Source organism: Mugil cephalus, chromosome 15, assembly GCF_022458985.1.
Source record: "Mugil cephalus isolate CIBA_MC_2020 chromosome 15, CIBA_Mcephalus_1.1, whole genome shotgun sequence".
Lineage (NCBI taxonomy): Eukaryota > Metazoa > Chordata > Actinopteri > Mugiliformes > Mugilidae > Mugil > Mugil cephalus.
Genome location: NC_061784.1, coordinates 19,560,110 through 19,580,925, shown reverse-complemented (window position 1 = coordinate 19,580,925; position 20,816 = coordinate 19,560,110). Strand labels below are relative to the sequence as shown.

General features: G+C 38.8%; 2 protein-coding genes across 3 annotated transcripts; one reads left to right on the top strand and one right to left on the bottom strand.

Annotated features, from left to right (window-relative positions):
- Positions 1-104: 104 nt before the first annotated feature.
- si:dkey-183i3.6 (LAT2 domain-containing protein) lies at positions 105-8,772 on the bottom strand. 2 transcript variants are annotated; one of them, XM_047606233.1, is made up of 11 exons: positions 8,516-8,772; positions 5,398-5,502; positions 4,884-4,926; positions 3,908-3,951; positions 3,785-3,818; positions 2,014-2,045; positions 1,882-1,918; positions 1,711-1,766; positions 1,579-1,629; positions 1,413-1,469; positions 105-385 (listed from the first exon to the last, which is right to left on the bottom strand). In XM_047606233.1, exons 2-11 carry the CDS (start codon positions 5,498-5,500, stop codon positions 333-335), a joined length of 510 nt encoding a protein of 169 aa, XP_047462189.1. In that variant the 5' UTR covers positions 5,501-5,502; positions 8,516-8,772; the 3' UTR covers positions 105-332. The 2 variants fall into 2 exon arrangements, with proteins under 2 accessions (XP_047462189.1, XP_047462190.1); XM_047606234.1 differs by having other exon boundaries at positions 2,014-2,042; positions 8,516-8,769.
- Positions 8,773-10,930: 2,158 nt separating this feature from the next.
- Positions 10,931-20,139, top strand: kctd7 (potassium channel tetramerization domain containing 7). Its single transcript, XM_047608101.1, has 4 exons — positions 10,931-11,896; positions 12,794-12,963; positions 16,852-17,030; positions 18,018-20,139. The coding sequence occupies exons 1-4, from the start codon at positions 11,576-11,578 to the stop codon at positions 18,392-18,394; spliced, it is 1,047 nt and encodes a 348-aa protein (XP_047464057.1). The 5' UTR covers positions 10,931-11,575; the 3' UTR covers positions 18,395-20,139.
- The last annotated feature ends 677 nt before the right edge of the window (positions 20,140-20,816 follow it).

Genomic DNA, 20,816 nt, shown 5'->3' with positions numbered 1-20,816 from the left:
TGGTCAGTTTCCTTGGGGTGATTTTAGGGTTATTACAACGTTGATCATTAATCATCTGGTATAAGTCGACTAATTTAACCTCTTTAACCGTGAAAAAGCTCACATATTTCTTTCAATTTATTGAAAAAAATGTATTGAAAAAACATGCACTTTCACACTCAAATATAACATTCTAGAAATTGTATGTATTTATTTCACCACTAGATGGCAGCAAGTATTTTTTTTTTTTTTTTTTTTTTTTTACATCTAACAGATTCACGAACATTTCATCACAAATAACAAACTTTAAGTTTGATTTAATATGACAGAAAGTAGAGATCATTGCACGCTGATTACATGATTTCACCGCCTTCGTGTTCAGGTGCGTTGACATAATCCGGCTCATCTGTTATTGGGAAGAATGAAAACAAAGTGTAAGACAGTGCTGGAGAAATATAAGAAAGTCTGTTAAACATTTCATTTATTTACAGTAATTTGGGGGTAAACTGATGAAAAAAAACATAAGAATATCAATATGTACATTGTCTAATGCAGAAGTTGTCTTAGTTTTATATCAATGGATATTTAAATATATTTGGATTTTGTTTGTATGCAATTAATGTATTAATATATTAAATAACCTGATGATTAATTTAAAGTAAAAATAAAAGATGGAAGTTCAGGGAATGAATCCAAAGTTTTGTTTCAGAACTTTTCTAGCCTGTAAATGTATATATGTATTAATATAAACCATACTTTTACTAATTAGGTCCAGTTGTGATGCGTCCATTGTATCTTGATCTGTTGTTTCTGACTCTGACTTTCTATAGAACCAACATCAACTTCTTCCCCAGTCTGAGCCTCATTAGCTCGTTTTTTGGATCGATGAGCCTCGACTTCACCCCTTTTCCTTCCTTGGACCAGTTTTGAAAGCTGGTGACCCAATTCTTCCTCTTTTAAAACTTCTAACATCGACTTTGAAGACAAAATATTTACTTTCTGCCTGATATATTCCAGGATGATAAGTAGATAATAAGAAGTTATCCACTTCACCTGTCAGTGGTCATAATGTTGTGGCTTATCACATTAAAATAAAATAGAAATTAACTAAATTAATAATAGATTATATGTTTTATATGCTTCCCTTTAATTTCCTGAACATTTATCTTTTATTTTCAGTATCAATTAATTTGCAGGTTATTTGATTTATTAATGAATTAATTGACTGGTTTATAAAACGTCCAAATATGTGTCAGAATATTAAATTTACATGGATATAAAATCATCTGTTAAAGAGCTGCTGAATCAGTTCCTTCCCACTGATTAATCAGCTCCAGATCTAAATGGATTAATCCAGTTTGTTGATTAACTTCTATTCTTCTGCTTGTGTCACATATATATTTATTATTATTATTATTATTTCTGAAACGTACCGTCCTCTTGCTCCTTCGCCACTTGGTCCAGGTACTCCGCGTTCTCGTAGTCGTCGTCTGTTTGGTGAAACACTTTGAATGAGACGAGCTCCATGTATCCTCCACTTCTACATTTTAAACATTCTTTCTTTTAATAGATGAATAAAAGTATTTAGGCAGGACGCACCGTCGATTGGTAACGAGTTGAAAACATTTCCATAGATGCCTGGAGCCTCTTCTAGAAAAAACATCACATTTCCAGTTTGTAATTAATATTCAGAACTAAATAAAATGTTAACATAGATGTAAAAATGCTCACCTCCGGCCCTTTCTACTGGCTTCTCATTTTCATACACAGACATCGCGATTGGAGCTCTGGATAAAAATATTAAAAGATAGAAAAAAAATTCAGAATCTGCATAAAAAAAACACAACATTTCTATTATTTTAAGTGTTTTTTTAAAAATAAAAATAAAAATACAACACTTACACATAGTCGTGTTCCAGACTTGAGCTGACTGTCTGAACTGCAGATACACAATAAGGAAAGTCATTAGATCACAACCATCAGTCGGTTTTAAATGTAAATCTTTACACTTAAAACAAAATTTATAAATCTTACCTCCTGGCTGATCAGGTTCCTCTGGATGTCTTCTGACAAATATGTGAATTGTTGTTACTTTGGGCAATGTAACTGAAAACAGGACTAAAATAATCTCTAAAACTATCAGAAGACATTTACTGAATTGAAAAAAAAAAAAAAAAGCTAGAAGCTACAGTTTGTGGTTGCTATACTGTCTGTAAAGGCCTGTAAAGAGGCTAAAACCTGGACGTGAAGACGCTACGCTGGAGGAACACACTGCCGTTTGTCCCCGAGTGCACTAAGCGAATGAGAAATACGTTAATTAGTAAAGTTTAGAGGTGATGGTTTGTGTACAACGCTAACGGTTTGATTTGATTTGATTTAATAATCTTCATTTCAAACATGTATGTAATGAAAACAAAGTAAAAAACATAAGTGAATCATAACAGAACAGGTGAACTAAGAAGTAGACAAATGAATAAAACAAAACCAAGAACTGTGTCACACACTCGAAAGGGAGTAGGAGGAAGTAAAAACTTATGTAGTCCTCAATTTAACTCAGTTCCACTTAGACAAGATTCGCTAAGCTAAGCTAAACTAAATCTGAATACAGCTCCGTACTTTGTGCACAGACTTTAAGCTCATTTAGATTTTTCTTATCACATGCTTAGAGAGAAAGTAAATAGGAATGCTAATTAAATGCTAATTTAATTAGCCTGTTCAGCGCGGTACTTATAGCCGACGTTGTGATTGGACACTTGAGCCTGGTGGCCTTTCAAAGTGATTCTCAAATTTCTCCACTTCAGAGAAAGAAATTTGATGAAAGCTTCACATAATATAGAACAGGCCTTAAACCTGGTACTTTATTTGCTCTGTCCATGAATCAGGCGTCTTAAAGAAAAGGTTCACGCTAGCAGCGATAGCGCAACAAAGGCTACAAATACGATTTTAAATGGTACCCCGAGGTATGAAGAAACCTGATAAGACAATCCTTTGTTTGTCATCCCTCTCAGGGGTCTCTTAAAGTTTTTCTGTGGCTTATGGGAGTGACCATGTTAAAAACCGTGAGATGTGTGAAACTGTCTTGTGACACTTGCAGAGGCAAAAGCACGTAGCGGTGTGTGGAGCCGTTTCAAAGCCTCAGCACAACCTTTAAACTTCAACAGGTTCCTGAGCCTCATTTCAAATGACCGACTTCTCACTCGCGACAGAAAGTAAATGATATTTCTTAAGTTCCCGAGACGTTTTAACTATTCATTTAACCCTTTAACTTCCACTGTAGCCACCATTGTAGTTGTAGTAGACAATAAAATGCTTAATTTCTCATTTTGTACCAATTTTCTAACCATTCAGTTTGTAAGATACACAAATTTGCTCATGTTTGAACACATTATATATATATATATACAAATAAATAAGCTTTTATAGTTTTTGAGATATAGAAAACACACATCATGCAGCTTTAGTATTTATATTGTATGAATCTGTACAACCGTGTGAACATTTTAACAATGATATGTCAAAATACTCAGTTTGCAGTGCACGCTATTAATATAGATTAAAAACTAATGATATTTAATCGTGATTGATTGATGAGCGACGTACAAAATCTGGCGTGAAAGCCTTAATTTAGGAACAAGCTGAATTGAATTTTAAAAACATTTTACATAAACTTCCTCCTGCACAATCTGATAAAGTTATGATGTTATGTTTAGTGTCAGTATCTCATGGTTGCTATCATGCACCTTCTCATGTGACTAACACATACAGTTCATGTAAACGAAAGGAGATCGTTATAAACAGGACTTACACTATGGTTGTAGATCTCTGGTTGGCTCTCGTGACTGAGAAGTAAAAAATAAATAAATGTAATAAATAAGGGACATAAAGTAAACAGGGAAATAAATTAAATAAATAAATAAACACAATTTACCTGTTTTTGACTGCATCACTGCAAACTGGCTCCCCCCACGTTGGCTGTTGAAAGAGCATTTTTAATGTGAGAGGTTTTACGAGTTAAAACGGTAAGTTTTATGGCTTTATGGAAGCTAATGGTTGACTGAATACATCCATGTGATGCTTTGCCTTTGATTCGTTCAGGGTAAACATTGGGTAGATGTTGACTATTTTCTTTTCCCGGGTTTATTTGCAGTCCTTCTACTTTTTCAGTAGCATCACAGATCTCCGATAAAAGCTGTAACCTACACGCGTGTGAGCCGCTCGTAAAACGCTACACGCGTTATTTCTGTTTCCACTTCTTGCTCCACTTTCAACGACGGCGCGACACAAATCGCACAAATCTTTGAACCCCCTCAGTTAACCTTTCCTTGATTTGTTCCATCCATCTTTAAGGGACGTGACATTTTTATGTCCCTTATGGGGCTCCGTATCATCCTCCCGAGACCCATAAGTATTTGTTTGGAGCTTCTTTAAAATGAGATTAAGATCTTTAGGTATGTGGGATTAGTAGGACCTAAGAAGTAAAAAAATAAGCATCATCCTTGAATAGGAAGTAGTTAAAAAAATTATAATAATAACATGTGGACACATGGATTATTTCACTGTATATTACAATTAAAGTCCCCAATGTGGACCAACATACACAACTGTTTATTTTAATGCAAAAACTGAATTGGAAATGATGAAATCCCAATGTCCTCAAACGTCACACCAAACTAGAAAAGTTAATAAGCGTAAATAAACAAGTGTATTGACCCTTCGCTACCGGTACATGGCAGACGAAAGTGTCCCCATATGAGGACGAAGGGTCTCAGGAGGTTTTATTGATCCAAAACAATCGATCCGACGAAAACTGAACAAGAAGCTTCCACCAGGCCGACATCAAATCGACACAGAAGACAGAAACGATGCTGAAAGCTGCTACTTTTCCACCAGATATTAATACTCACAATGTCTGAGGCTCGTATACTTGGGGCTCCTCGTGTATGACCTCTGCAAAACACGTACAAAGAGCAAAAAAAAAAAAATGAAACCAGAAAACATGTCTTCGACTGCAATATTTGATGGTAGCGGTTTTCAGGTACCATGCTATGGTGCTGTCCTGTATTGTGGCCTTAGACTGACCTCATTTAGCATTCACGACAAAGGGTGTGTGTGTAAATCCACTACAGTACAATACGCCTCCAGGTTTAGAGCAGCAGTGACACCCGCATACACATTGGTCGTTGTGGCTGTTCATGCCGCTTTATCTGGCGCCACAGTAACTATGCAGCACACTCTCTCTGCACTACTGATACTACTGTACAGGAGGCTTGACCCAAGAGTGGAAAAGCAGTGTTAAATCTTCTTCATGTGGTTCAACTAGAGCAAAAGATTGTGTGTCAGATTCAGCTGTTTTTCGATACTGCAGCACCTGCTGATTAGATCAGTGACTCTGGTCCAGCGTCTGAGAAATGTACTTACTGGATTTCCTTTTGCATCGCAGGCACAGCACCACCACCACACTCAGTATGATCACTGACACGACAGTCAGGACTGCAGCCAGCAGAACGGGGTTTTCTGTCATACCTGGCGGACGCACGGGAGGGGGGGGGGAGGACAGAAAGGACCAGATTTAATCAAACTTCTCTAATGTGAACCGTATTAACGCAGCCATTACCGGTCACAGTTTTTCAACGCTATCGTGGCTTAAGTAGCTGCTGTTTTCCTGTTAGCAAGTCAGAGAACCACAGGATGTGGTTGGCCAAGAGAAAAACTGACTGACTGAAACACGGCCTGCCTTTCATCTATGAACTCAGACCTACACAGAATATTTTAAAGTGCGATCGCAGGAGCATTTTGTGTACAGCTCTTATTTATTGCCTCTTACAGTGTTAGGCTGGCCAGTCTGTCGCAGAGTACGGCCCGAGACAAATGCAAATTAGATACGAGCTCGACAACCTGCTGTTTGTTTTGTTTAATGCGGTCGAAAAGCAACGTTTCTCGCCCACAACATTTCTTCTGCTCCCGTTTCTTCAGCATGTGTCTGTAGACACTATCTGTAGAGTACGGAGAGCAAAGTGACACGCTGTCTGAGTCTAAGATTAAATATGTTTGTGTTCAACTGAAGCACATTTGTTATTATAATCCTGCAGATTCTAAAAAAGCGGTGGACGTCTTGCATGTAGAAGTGATTCGTTACAAAAGCAAAAATAAATTAGAGAGCAACTTCTTCAGCGCAGAAAATAGTGAAACACGCTTATCAACATTGGACCAATTTTGTGATATTGGGGTGGTGAGTTGCTTAATTTGTGGTTATGAGCTGTGTTACAAACAGCTTTTCCTCTTCTGCCACTGTCATAGCGGCTAATTAGCATTTCTTTAAACGGTTTCATAAAAATGTCACACGTTTTTGCAAATCACTTAATCTTTTTGGACACTTTATGAGCATGGCGCCTGAAAGCTGAATGATACTCTGACAGCACAGTGTGTAAATACACCAGTGAGATGCGAAGCAGATTTTTTATTTTTTATTTTTTTGTACTGTGAACCTGCACAGTGAACGATATCTTAAACCCTCAAATATGTCAAAAGGCTTCTGTGCTGCTGCACTGCACACATGGGTTAGTTACTATACAACATTTATTTCCCTCCATGACGCCATGTTTGAGTTTCAAGCCTCGGGCTGTGGTCTCAGAGGAAAGTTACTCTTTCCAGTCGGGGGGTAGTTTTCCATCACAGCCAGACTGTAGCACATTTTCCTTCGTGACTTCTCTGAGCTGTATTTTTGTTGGTCTCCACCTTAATGCAGGTTTGCTGAGAAACGTGATCGTGGAGGAAGACAAGCGACAAAGCTGTGACCGATGAAGTCAACGGGCGTCGGTACAGGAATGTCACTCTTGACCTAGCCCGTGTTTGTTTTAAATAATTTGGCAACGACGGTAAAAGATAGGAGTTAATCCGACCTTTGTGGCCTCTTGTCTTTTAAAAAACGAACAACACTACCTACACGAGGGACGAATTTACTGCAGCATTGTTGTATATTGTTGTATTTGACTCAGTTACTATCAGCCAGGTGGAATTTAAATCCATGCACACCAGCGGTTATCACTACTGCATGTGAATAATAGCAGCAGAAGTACAATGCAGCCAAGTGCATTTACTCAACTTTGATGTACTTGCACTTTATTTGGGTGTTTTATTTTTTCATGCCATTCTGTACGTCTTCTCCAACAAATCTGTTTATGCGCCGCTACATTAATATCATAGATTTACTTAGGCAAAAAAAAAAAAAAAAAAAAAAACATGTCAAACACAAACATGTCAAATCTTGTAAAGTATATTCTTAAATATTTAACTTAAGCTTCCCAGTTAAAGCTGTGGTTGATCAATTAATTAGTCAACGGAGAGAAACTCGTCGTTTAAAGCGCTTTCTTTATAATAAATGAATCAATTAATGAATAGAGGAAACAGCCAGCAGACTAATCCATAATGAAAATAGTCATTAGTTGTATTTGGATGCAGAAATTGTTCAATAACAAGAGTAAAGTCCTGTGTTTACTTCATACATGAGTATTAATTCTCTAATAATACCATGCGTGACGCCATCGCAGTCGTAGGGGGCATTTCCCCTTTTGATTTTTAAAGTATATTTTTAATACCTTTTCTGACTACTAACATATAATGGGGAACTGTTATGGTGTAATATTTTACATAAGCAACTGATTGTACAATACTGACCAATACAAGTACGCCATCAAACATTACATTACATTACAGCACACTGAACAATACAGGAGTCAAAGTTCACTACAGTATTTTAGTTCTAATTCGTATTTTACTCTGATTGTTATTCTTTATTGTTTGCTATGCTTTTTTTTAATGTAAACTTATTCAAATTGTACTTCTCACACACAGATTTTAATTTATCGCCCATTTACTAAGGATCCCGTATTAAAATATGGGATGCTTAGTAAATAAAATAAATTGAATAAAAACTTTTTTTACAGCATGGATTCCCTGAAATTTCTTTTTCTAAACGCTCCGTACCCAAATTATCTGTCTCCTGTAGTTAATAACTTCTTCTTCTCTTATCAGGTACACAAGACAGAAAGTATTTTAATTTAGGGTTTAGTGAGAACGTAAATGTCAAAACTAAATTTGAAATGAACTCTAACATCACTTTTAAAATGAAAAAGCAGAACTACAACGGTTTACATATGTCCATGATATGACAATTCTGGGTTACTGCCGAAATGCATTTCAAAAAACCACCAGACAAAGTACCCATGTTTTTTTCTAGTGTTATATCATTGGATTAATGCATTAATTGTTGCGCATCTTAGGTTTTTACTGATACATACACGTTTCATATAGAATTATTAATCTGCTTTGCATGTAAAATCTTATCATTTCACATTAAATGAAGAATGAAGAGGATTAGACTGCCCCTCTGAAATCTGATCAAGCTCAGAGCAAGTAACTCTTTGTTCTGGTGACCCCGACGAATAAAATGCAAACCTCTGGGGACAAACAGTCACACTTGAGACATAATTCATCAGTTTGACAAGAAAACATGTTGATTCATCTGTTTTGAAGTTACCTTCAGTGGTCCGACTGCCTTCATTGTTCTGCAGGAAAGAAAACAGCAGCAGCAGCAGAGTGACAATGAGCTGAGCTTCCTCTTTCAACGCCTCCTCACATCCGTCAAACACCTAGCTGTTGCCTCTCTGTGGTTTGAAGTGGACATATACAGAAAGAAATCACCGTCGCCAGCTGCTTGCTGTTTTCTTTTTTTTATTATTTCATTTTAACAACTCCCTTACAACACAGGGGGATGCGTTTTTACTTTTCCACCACATTTAACACCATCAAGCCCCTATTACTGAGAGACTAAGCTAATAGAAATGGGTGTGGACTCACAATTCACTTCCTGGATAGTGGACTATCTCAGTGGGAGACCTCAGTATTTGAGGTTGGGGGACTGCGTGTCAGAAACCAGCAGCAGCAGCAGCATAGTACACCTCTGACTTCAGTTACAACACTGACGAGTGTCATCTGCGGAAGTTCTCAGATGCCGCCGCAATTGTGTGTTGTATCAGAGATGAAGAAGAACCTGTTAGCGCAAGAACCTGGTGAACAATCACAATAATTATCCTAGTTCATTAAGGCCCCAACAACTCAACAAATATCTTTTCCTGACCACATTTCTTATATGTGAGTCTCTTTAATGGAAAAAAATGTAAGGTCGTCTACAAACAACTTAAACAAAGGAAGTGATTTATCTTTAAATTGCAAAATATGAAATAATTAACAGAAAGTAAATAAAAACATGCATGTAAACCAACCTTATTATCATTATCTCTTATCTGATGGTTATATAACTTAAATATCTTAGAGCCAAACAATATAATAGACCTAAAAGGTATAAATGTTAACTACCCTAGCTTAGCAAAGTAGCCACTGACTAAATCTTGAGAAAAACTAGCCAAACTAACCAGTTTAACTAGCCTAGCCAAATGCTATGTTTCCTAGCAAAGTAAAATAGCAAATAAGAAAAGGGCTTAAATTTCAATCGTAATGCAAGACAATGCAAAACATAACTGGATGTTCTGTAAGCTATTTAGCCAAACGCTAACTAGCCTAGCTTGTTTGCTCAATGCTAGTTTTCTAAATGCTAAGTAGCCTACGGCAAAGTAAACTCTGATTTGTAAGAGTTAAATGTACTTTTCCTTGTTTTACAACACAGACACTGAAAGCCACGTGTTCACTAAGTTTGCCGGCGCACAAATAAGACAGAAGCTGAATTATAGTTAAACAAAAATGCAAAGCTTTCCACAAGTTATACTTTAATTAGCCATGCTAAACCATAATTAGTCTAGTTTAGCAAAGTAGCCTCTAGCTAGTGATTAAATGTGTTCACTTTTTTCTTGTTTTATGACATTTGAGTGTGAATGCTCCATATTATTTTACTTTATTTACACAAAAATAAGACAATAAGTTCAACGTAAAATCCCAATGCATGACAATGTGCAAATAAATAAATAAATAAATAAAACAGTGTCTTCTCTAAGCCATTTTGTGAAAAGATTTTGCGAACTGAGTCTGAGCCCACATTAGCATATTAGCAAATGTTCACAATTAAAGTGTTTGCAATTGATCAAATTGTTGCATGTTCATTTTCTATCAATTGACTAATCATTTAAAGACACCAGCTCAGGTAAACTAGTTGGTTTTCTGGTGTTTAGAGGAAACTAATCTGTAATATTGTGTGTGAGAATTTGTAAGTAGGATAGTTTCACAAAAGAATAGGACACAAGGGGGAAAAAAAGCTATAATAAACCAACAACTGACAGAACAAGGATCAACATGACTTTTTTTTAAAAGTCTTATATTAGTTTTCTGTCATTATTTACAATATAAAAGACAATATATACAATTTAGACAAATAAAAACTGGAGATATACAGTGATGCAATGACTGTAATAAATACAAGCAAAAATGGCTGTTGCCGTGGATGGTGCATGTAGAAATGGGGGGTGTGTGCTACTGTTTTAAGTGTCTTTGGGAATGATTCTAGCACGCATTCGACGTGGCCTTGTTTCGATAAGAAGCTTCTGCAACGTCGCATGATTCATTACCATCCAGTGTTGCATTAACTTTTCACCAAGATCTTGTATTGATGATGGGAGAGAGTCTGACCACTGTGTAAAGCCTTCTCCAGGCTTCATCCCAAAGATTCTCAACGGGGGTTAAGGTCTGGACTCTGTGGAGGCCAATCCATGCGAAGACAATGGCAATTTGAGCCCCATAAATCCTGGCATTGTTTTCTTGGAATATGTTTCTGGCACCCCGGAGGAAAAACTCGATTGATGGAATAACCTAGTAATTCAGTGTATTCAGGTAGTCAGCTGACCTCATTCTTTGACATAATATTGCTGAACCTAGACCTGAGCAACTGCCCCCACACACTTCATCTTCCTCTTTTCTTATCCTGATGCGCCCCTCACTCTGGTTCCCCACTATCCTTCCAGTTTTTAATTATTTGCTGGACAGTTCTTAACCCAATTTCAGTAGTTTCCGCTTCAATCTTCTTAGATGGTTTTCTCTGATTGATGCACTGATGCATACCAGTGATTTAACCCATTTCCACGACCACAAGATGGGGTGAGAATCTACTCATCGTATCAGTTGAGGTTAAATAACTTGTTGCCAGCTTAAAGATAATCGCCCGTGCAGTAATTATCTAGTAGGAGGCTCACACCTATTTGCTTAGTTAAGTCCAGGTGGCGACTTTTTTTTTTTTTTTTTGGCCAGGCTTTGTAGCTTGGCGTGATGACGTTGCAAATGTCACGTCAGGGCACGCACGTCCCAAAGACATCACGGTCTCAGTCCGGGGTTTGCTGATATTTCTGATTAAATATTCAGCAGCATTTTACTACCGGTGGTGTTTACGTTTTTTTATGTTGCGGGAGGAGGGTGCGGAATGATTTCTCTCCCTCCGCTTTCATCCAGGTGAAAGGCGGCGGCGGCGGACTAAGCTCCTGCAGCTTGTCGAGCCCCAGCCCCACCCTCCGTTTGTTGTTGTTTGTAGTCTTTTTTTTTTTTTTTGTAGTCTTTCCCGTTCCCTCGTGCCGAGAGAGAGAGCTGGCTCGCCGCGCGCATGCAGCAGAATGGCTCGAGCGGCGGATCCAGCGGTTCCAGCGGTTGTGACGGTGGCTGCAGCAGGGAGCGTCAGTCTCCGTCCTTCAGCCCGCTGCCCGCCGCTACCACACGAGTGAGGCGGTTCATTCAGGAGAGACGGACGCTGCCTCTACCCAGAGTGATGGTGGTATTCTCGGCCGCGGGGGACACCGAGAAACCGGGCGATGCCATGTCCAGCTCGGACTCCGCGGAGGCAGATTTCCGAAAGCCGGCCTCCCCCACACCGACCCTCGCCCTGAGCAAACCTCTCCGCTCCTCCCTTAACACCCAGGAGCAGGAGGTAGGCCGCTTTTCACTACACAAAATAATAACCACACAGACATGATATTTAGTTTAAAACAGAAAGATGTTCACATTAATTATCCACGTTATTATCAGTGATAATAAAGAACTATGAATTAATTAAGAGCCACTCTGTTAAATCATCTATTAATTACAATAATAATTTGTGACATTACTACCAAATAATAACACTACGTTTTGCTCTACATGGCTATTTATACGGAGGCCGCTGATTGGTTGAGCTGCCCAGGCCCTGCCCTGATTGGCTGACGGCTGTGTCATGTGACCTGCGTTTATAAGGAACCACGTGTTCGGTCAGCTGAAGGATCTAAACATGGCCACGGCTGCTCTAATCTTCTTATTTCTGTGGCTCTGCCCTCCTCTCACAGCCATCTGAAAAGCCCTGAGACACCTCACTTCACACAATTATGTGTTTACGTGGTTGATCTTTTTAATCTAGGTTATTAAAGTCCCTCCAAATCCAGGTTTGACTTTATTTTGTTTGATCAAATATAGATTTGTCAGAAATTTGAACTACAATATTAACTATAACGTGTCCTCTACTATCCATTTTATCAATGGGCCTTGATTTAAAATATAAATTGTACCTTAATTATTCCATCAAAGCAAAAATCTTCATTATCTTTTGTTTATTCTATCAAATTTCTGTAAATTTTGAAAATATCTTACTCAATATCTCACAAAAAAAATTCAGTTTCATAGATAATAATCAAAGTAGAAAATCTTTAAATGGGAGAAATTGTTAAAATTAATTAATCAACTAATCATTTCAGCCGTACAGCGCTTCTTCTTTATTTCTGGGTGCCTGAGGAAGTAATTATATTTATACGGAGAGGGTCAAAATCAAATTAACAGATTACTCCTCATTTCAAAGTTTCCAGAAGTCATCTCTCTGAACGTCGGAGGCACATACTTCACCACTCGTCTGTCCACGCTGCGGCGCTACGAGGACACCATGTTGGCTGCCATGTTCAGCGGCCGTCATTACATCCCACGCGATGCAGAAGGGCGCTACTTCATAGATCGGGATGGAGCTTATTTTGGGTGAGTGGCACCGATCATGAGGCAAATATTTGCCGTAGTGTTTTCTCAAGAGTTTGACAGAAACACTTGGGAGATGAGGGTTAATGTACATGTGGGAGTGGGAAGTTTATAAATGGATGGAGGGTAAACTTAAATTAAGTTCCTTAACCTCCTGAGACACCGCGTCCTCATATGTGGACATTAAATTTTAGGTTTGTGGCAGCTTCTTCTGCTTCATTTAAACCTGATGTCCTCATAACTAGATACTAGTCAGTGAAAAAACAAGCTATAACTTCTCTAATTAGCAAATACTTATTTAAGGACATTAGTTGCAATTCTGTCTTTATTATTATTATTATTATTATTATTATTAGGTTTATGGACAATGTGCACATACACTAAACAGTGTCAAAGACATGAATATATGTGAAAGGAAAGAAAAAGAAAAAATACAAAACAACATCTAACACAGATCCACATGGATGCACAGAGAAGCCTACGACACCACGTTACAGACATTGTACAAAAACACACAAACACTATGTTTGTGAAGGTTCTCAGTCATCCAGGTCATGTTCATTCAAAAAGGCGTTAAAGATAAAGGCAGCTGGACTTGTAGAATTATTTCTGAAAGACTAGTGGGAAGTTGAGGTTTAAATAGGAAAACTCTGTGGGTGCACCCACCAGAAACTAAACAACACATTCACAAACACATGACTCAACACAGGAGAGCCATGTCGCCAGGGAACGACTCAGCAGTCCACCTCCACTTGAAGGACAAAAGACACTCCAACGTTTGAAGATAACAACGTCAAAATCGTAGGCCAGAGAGGACAGATGGTTAGAGAGGAATCTCAGCACGTTTACATGCACGTGAAAAAAACGAATTATTGCCTTAATCGGACTATAACAGGAGAACTAAAGTGCATGTAAACATGTTACTCATTATCCGATTGCGACGCCCAAGTAATGCGATTGGAATTCGGTTTTCTCCACCATGTATACATCTTAATTGCACTATTGATGAGTTAATGCGTGTGTTTGAAATGCCTGTCCTTTATTATATCACGTAATAGGTCAACCGGAAATCGGGCCGTGTTAACGTGGTATTATCCCGCTGAAAAGACACGTGTCGCCACCTAGTGTGGAGGAGGAGAACAGTTATTCCATTTTCTTGAGCTGCATGTAAACTGGGACAAGGGCTGTAGTGAGAAAGTCGAACTTTGAGCATCAAGCTCGATTAAGCTCTGCATGTAAACGCACTATGTCAAAGTGGAAAACCCTTCTCTAAGCAGAGGAAGTGGAGTCAGATTTAATTTACCGTCTATTTATTATTCAGTTTTGACTTCCGTCCCCAAGAGGTTTCAACAACATTCACACCTTGAGACTGGGTAAGTACCCGAGACACACAGGCACACAGCCCCCCCAACAACAACAACAGGTAAAGTACACAGTCTTTATGGAAATGGTGACACCAGTTTCTGGTCAAGCAAGTATCTGGTGGATGTACCCACAGAGTTTTCCTATTTGAACCTCACCTTCCCACTAGTTTGTTAGAAATGAAGAAGCTACTCGGATGAGCGGCGAAACGTCTTCAAGAAAGTCCAGTTGCCTTTATTCATTATTTATTCAACGCAAACACTACACACAAAATACAATCTACTCATTGTATTTTGCCATTCCATTGACCATTTATAAAAAAGAAACAGCTGTCAGTTTTATATTTTGTCACTTATTGGTGACTTTATTATAATATACAGTGAAATAATCCCTGTGACCACATATGAGGACATTTGTTTTGTTCCAAAATTACTTCCTGTTTAAAGATGATGCTTAGTTTTTATACTTTTTAGATCCTACTAATACCAAATTGAAGAATTAAAAAAGCTCAGGTCTCAGGAATCAACAAACAAACCATGAAGCAAACAAATTGGTCTCTTCCGCTAAAACTCTAACTGGTTTACATGCATGATGCCTTTTGTCCTGCAGCTTCGTACTTGTTGCTTACTCTGGCAAATCTATTTTAATTTTACACCCCTGCACTAAATCGTAGCTTTGTGACTGTTCTGTTGTTCAGTTTTTGTTGGATACTTTCCTAATAACCTTCATGAAGCTGAGATTTAGTGCAGGACTCTAATATTTTCACTCGTGTCCTGAATGAACTTTCCTATGTAAAGGTGCAATTAATTGAACATAGTCATAAAATGGTCTCTCTCCGAAGTTAAACAAGTCTGTGAACTCTGTGTTCGGGCTGCACATAAAAAAATTGACACATTTGTTTAAGTAGCGCAAAACAACCGTCATAAAAACACCTACGCCTAAGGTTCAACAGTGGGTTTCCAGCATTCACACAAACCTCACGTGGTGTTTGTGCAGCTGTGTGTACCAGAGAGAGACTTAATACTTTGATGTCAAGCTTTCACTTTTCCTTTTTTAATGTCCGTGGGAGAGTTTGTCTAAGCGTTGCGTTGTTGTCTTTGTTTTAAAAAACGATAAAGTTTTTTGTGCGAGTGCCAGGTTTGCACCCTTTACCCCAGTGTGGATGTTTTTGGCGACTGCGGACACATTTGTTTTCTCCCATGAATATCTCAAGGTCTGAGACGCCACAGGTCTCAGGTCAGCTGAGTTATGACTCATAACACAGTGAATAATAGTCACACTGGTCCTTGACGGTGAAGTGTTTCACAGTTCACAATGCAGCTCTGGAAATTATAAGCTTGATCCATGCACGTAGATGGCACTAGTGACGGGGTGTTATGACCCCCCTCATATTTATATTGACCACGATCCACCCACTCTCCCCACTTTCCCAACATAAGGCGGCAAACGTCGTCGGTAAAACAGAGGACGGATGTAAATCCGGTGCAGTTTGAGCTATGTGCTAATAGTTTCACTGCTACTACTATTAGTGTGTTGTTAGCATCAAACTCATGGAAGAATATCCTTATCACCTGTGCAATATATATATTTGATCTGTTATTTGTAATTTAAAAGATTAAGAGTCTTCTATATATTCTTTTCTTAATCAGATAAGAGTTTATTGGATATTGCACGTTCTCTGTTCTATTTCTTATTTCTTTTGTGCACAGCTGCTGGAAATACAATTTCCCGGAGGGAGACACCCCCAAAGGGATCAATAAAACGAAGCCTCTTAGTGTGTTAGGGACGTGTTCGTCGAGTGTTTGACAAGTAAAAATACTCAAACGATGGTGGAGCAAACAATTTAGCAATCAGTGTGTCATCGTGAACCAGAGGCCTGACTGACTGGGAAGTTAAAGCAAACAGTTTTTAAATATCAAGCAGAGTGGATGTTTGACTTGTGCAAGGAAGTGGGTTCTGCTGAGGTCAGTCCTGTGATGTGTGTGTAATTAAAGATTAAAAAACAAACAAAAAACAACAAGGAGCTGTCAGACGGAGAGGTGGAGCATATGTTAAGTACAAATTATAATGATGATGATAGGAAGGAGAAGGGTGGTGACTGTGTGTACATACTCTCAGAACGAGGCTTTTTATTTGGTGCGTCTGGGTTTAGGGGCCGTTTGTCTTGCTGGAAGATAAATCTCTTGTCATTTGGGGGTTTATCTTGTGCATTGCAGCAGTGTTTTGTTTGTTTTTATTTGTTTTTTGTCTGCATGAATTATGTCCTCTAGTGTTCACCAGCCTTTCACTTTCTGCTGTAGAGGAGAAGCGTCGATACCGAGGAGGATTTTGAGCTGTCGATATGTCCACGCTCTGTGGTGAAACATGAGGACACGAGCTAAATAAAGACAAGCAGATGTAAATAGAAGCAAAAAAAAAAAATACATTATCTGTGTTTAAAGTGGTATAAAGTGAAGGTAATGATTGAAGTTTGTCATCATCACGGCGGGCTGATTTAATCACGGGCTTGTTTTCTGTTTCTGTCCGCAGCGACATCCTGAACTTCCTCCGAGAGGGCGAGCTTCCTCACAGGGATCGAGTGAGAGCGGTGCACCGGGAGGCTCAGTACTACGCCATCGGGCCGCTGCTGGACAGCCTGGAGGACATTCAGCCGCTCACGGGGGAGAAAGTCAGACAAGCTTTCCTCGACCTGCTGCCCTACTACAGAGGTAGCTCCTAAACTCAGCAAACCCCCCGGAAAGGAAACCAGATCAGCACTGATTAGTTTTTAGGTTTCATGGCTGGGGGGGCCTCTGAATCAGATGATACTTTAGGTACCGCAGTTAAAGTTGGAGCAGCCCAATATCTTTTAATAGAGATCCTCTGTTAGGGAGGAAGCATTTCAGTAAGGTTCTTATGGCTTTTTATAACCAGAAGTAAAAATAAGATTAGATTGAGATTTGTTTACTGGGAACTTTTTTTTTTATTAATGAAAGAGAATAATATTTCTATTGATTTGATTAAAAAAAGACTTGACAAACTTATTTTATCATGAATTAATTAATTCACCATTTGATTAAATATAAATAAAACATTGACAGTTTTCATGGACAGTAAAGAACAACAGGAAACTGAACAAAGTGTTTTACTACTATTAATAGAATAGAGATAAAATGTATAAAATGACAATTAAAAAGCAAAACGTTGAGATTTATCACAGTTTAAATGGATCCAGAGTTTAGGGATAGGGACGGGTATCATTAAGGGTTTATACTTTTGAAACGGTGCCGGTGCTTAAAGGATGGAAAACAAACTTTTCATTTCTTTTAAGGCATTTTAGTGATGTGCAAGTTAAACAGAATATTAATTTAAATAATATAAATGCTACTAAGAAATAAATTAACCAATATAAAATAAAATTCATAACAAACCGTTATAATTATCATAATTAAAACAGTGGCAGATTATCAGAGACGACCCATTTCTCAGCTTTTTTCTTTAAAAAACTACTATGAGTCGTCAGATGTTTAGCCTCCCTTGCACGATTTCTCCTTTGAGCCGAGTCTGCGTCTTTTGAGTTGAAGTGCAGCCAAACTTTTTAGCGTTTCACTTTCCCCTGCACACACGTCTGCAGCTTGTACCCATCCCTATTTAGGAGCCGTACTTTAGAAAAGGTCTGATCACTTAAATTAATGAATGTTCTGTTCTCATTTCAGACAATCTGGAGCGCATAGTGGAGATCGCCAAACTGAGAGCCATGCAGAAAAAGGCCCGTTTCGCGAAGCTGAAGATCTGCGTCTACAAGGAGGAGATGCCCATTACACCGTACGAGCGCCCCCTCTTTAACTCTCTGCGCTTCGAGCGCTCGGACAGCGAGGCCAAGCTCTTCGAGCACCACTGCGAGGTGGACGTGTCGTTCGGGCCGTGGGAGGCCGTGGCGGACGTCTACGACCTGCTGCACTGCATCGTCAGCGACCTGGCCGAGCGCGGCATCTCCGCCGAGCAGCAGTGCATCGGCGTCTGCGACAAGCACCTGATCAACCATTACTACTGCAAGAGGCCCATCTACGAGTTTAAGATCACGTGGTGGTGAAGCCCCGGACCAAAAGGACGGAAGGAAGGAGGGAGGGAGGCTTCACTTTTACTAGAACTCGGCCGATATTGGTTTTTGTATTGACGCTGCCAATATTTTGTGCTGAAGTCTTAAAATGTGACCCTTTAAAATCATGCTGTAAGTATTTTCTGTTTCTCCAAATTACTTTTTTTTTTCTTCTTTAAAAGTTAAAAACACCAACATGTTCCAGGGAAATCCAGGCTATTAAAAAAAACACTACTGCTCCTCTAAAGAGTGATGCACTAACACCCCTTAAAGTCCCTGCTTCTGTCGCCCCACGGTGGGTAACGTTCACCTGGACGCAGGGACACATCAGCGCTGGATGCAGTTACAGGTGCAACACTAGTGCCATTAATCACAAAGAGGCGGTGAAGCTTTCAGGTTAGGTTGATTCAAAGCTCCGTTGACTTTGCCTTCGTCCGTTCACGTAACTCTCTCAGCTCAGCAGTTTTGCTCTGTTGTTGTACTCGGGAGCCCACGGCGCACGGGAACCCACTACAGGTGACGACCGACGAAGAGTAATGCTTCAGGTCTCAACTATGCACGAGTGGAAGGCGGCGTCTGTCGCCGCTGACGTTTAACCGCTCTGTCAGGCACACATGTACAAACGAAACGTATGACTGTTGGTGCAGACGGATTCTCACCCAGGCCGAGATGCAAGTAGTTCAAAGGGCACAAAGGAGAGTATTACGGTCCAACCAGGTTGAAGAACAGTTGTAGCTTATAGACACACTTTTCATTTATAAGAGACGAAATGCCGTTTTGTTACTTAGATAGTCCTGTTTTAAGGATGTAACCTCAACTAGAAGAGTGTGTTTTAGCCTTTTAAGTCGATTTTGCTCCATCTTGAGTGTAACTACAGTGACTTTGTATCTGATCCCCCGGCAGAACCGAGGCTGACTGGTTATCCCGCGACCTTATTTCTAATTCAAAACCCAGCTTATCCCATCGCCCTGTTACATCCTAAATTTACTACGTGTGTTTATTTATTTATTTATCTGTTAGTCTAATTTTTAGCTTCACCCTGATTTGGATTCACCGAGTTCACGTTTCACCACATTTGCAGAGGCGACATTTTAAGACAAGACCTTGTAGTAAATATTAAATATTTTAAGTAAGTGGACTAAGGTTAAACCCGTGTAATATTAGGAGTTAGTTTTGTTTCAGGATTAACTGTGACAGAGTATATTTTCCATAAGCGGCGTGTTTTTAAAGATCGGGCGGTGTCCAGTTAGGCTGTGACAGTAGGTACCTCAGATACAGGGGATTAAAAGGAGCTAGTTTTGTTGCACAGTGATGAATATTTGCATTTGTCTGCATTTGTCTTGATGAGACAAAATAGTAGTTGTTATTTTTTCACCTACTGTACTTGATAAAAGTCTGAGCACCTTGTGATTGTAATAAAAAATAATTTATTTATCTAAAGTGGCACCTCCATGTTTATCGACTATAGAAAGCGACACTTAATTTATATCATTATGTTGATGTTCCTTTACCTGTATATGCAGCAGAGATGCTACGTTCTTCCTCTGTTCTTGATTTGAAGTTATGTTTGCATCGTTTATAACGTTTTTATATTGTTGTTTATGTTTGTGTTAGCTTCTAGGAAGCTCTAGTTCTATAGCCGCCTTAAGTTTGTTGTAAAAAAACAAAACAAAAAAAGAGAGAGCGAGCAATGTGACATTTTTATTATTTATGGTAAAATTAAAACCGCTAAATTAAAATACAGTGTGTTCCTCTTTTATTTATGTGATGACAATTCAGATGAATATCAGCATTGTTTTGATAAAAGCTGAGTAAGTATGAAAATAAAAAAGATTTAATCTTCAGGTTAGCATCCTGTGGCTAAGCTAGCTGCTACAACCGTAACACACCTGTCAGTAACTTTGTTAGCAGTCCAGTTGCATTGTGGGTAATGTAGGAAACCGATCAGCCATAGCATTAGGACCACCTGACTTATATTTTTTATGTTTTGCTATTTTTTTTTATTCGGTTTAATGACAACATGTGTTTCCATTAATCCTCTTAAAGAAAGAAGATGGATGCATCAGATCTGTAGTCCTACATAAAACAAAAACAAAATGCATACAAGGTAACCTTACATACACACTCAGCCTAGAGCTAAATAAAAGTACCACATAACCACCACATAACGTATACATACCGCGTACACACACACATTCACATGGACTCCTCTAGACCTCTGATGGTGAACTGTGGTTTCCAGGTGAGCAATTAAGACAACTTATTTTGTGAAATTATTTGTGTTTTTCTAATTCTGTTCACTTACAGCTGTGTTATTGTGTTTTTTTGCCTCTGCAATGTTAGCAAATTTAAAAGATGAGATAATCCTTCAATTCATGGATAAAAACTGCTTATTTTGCATCACATTGATCTGTAA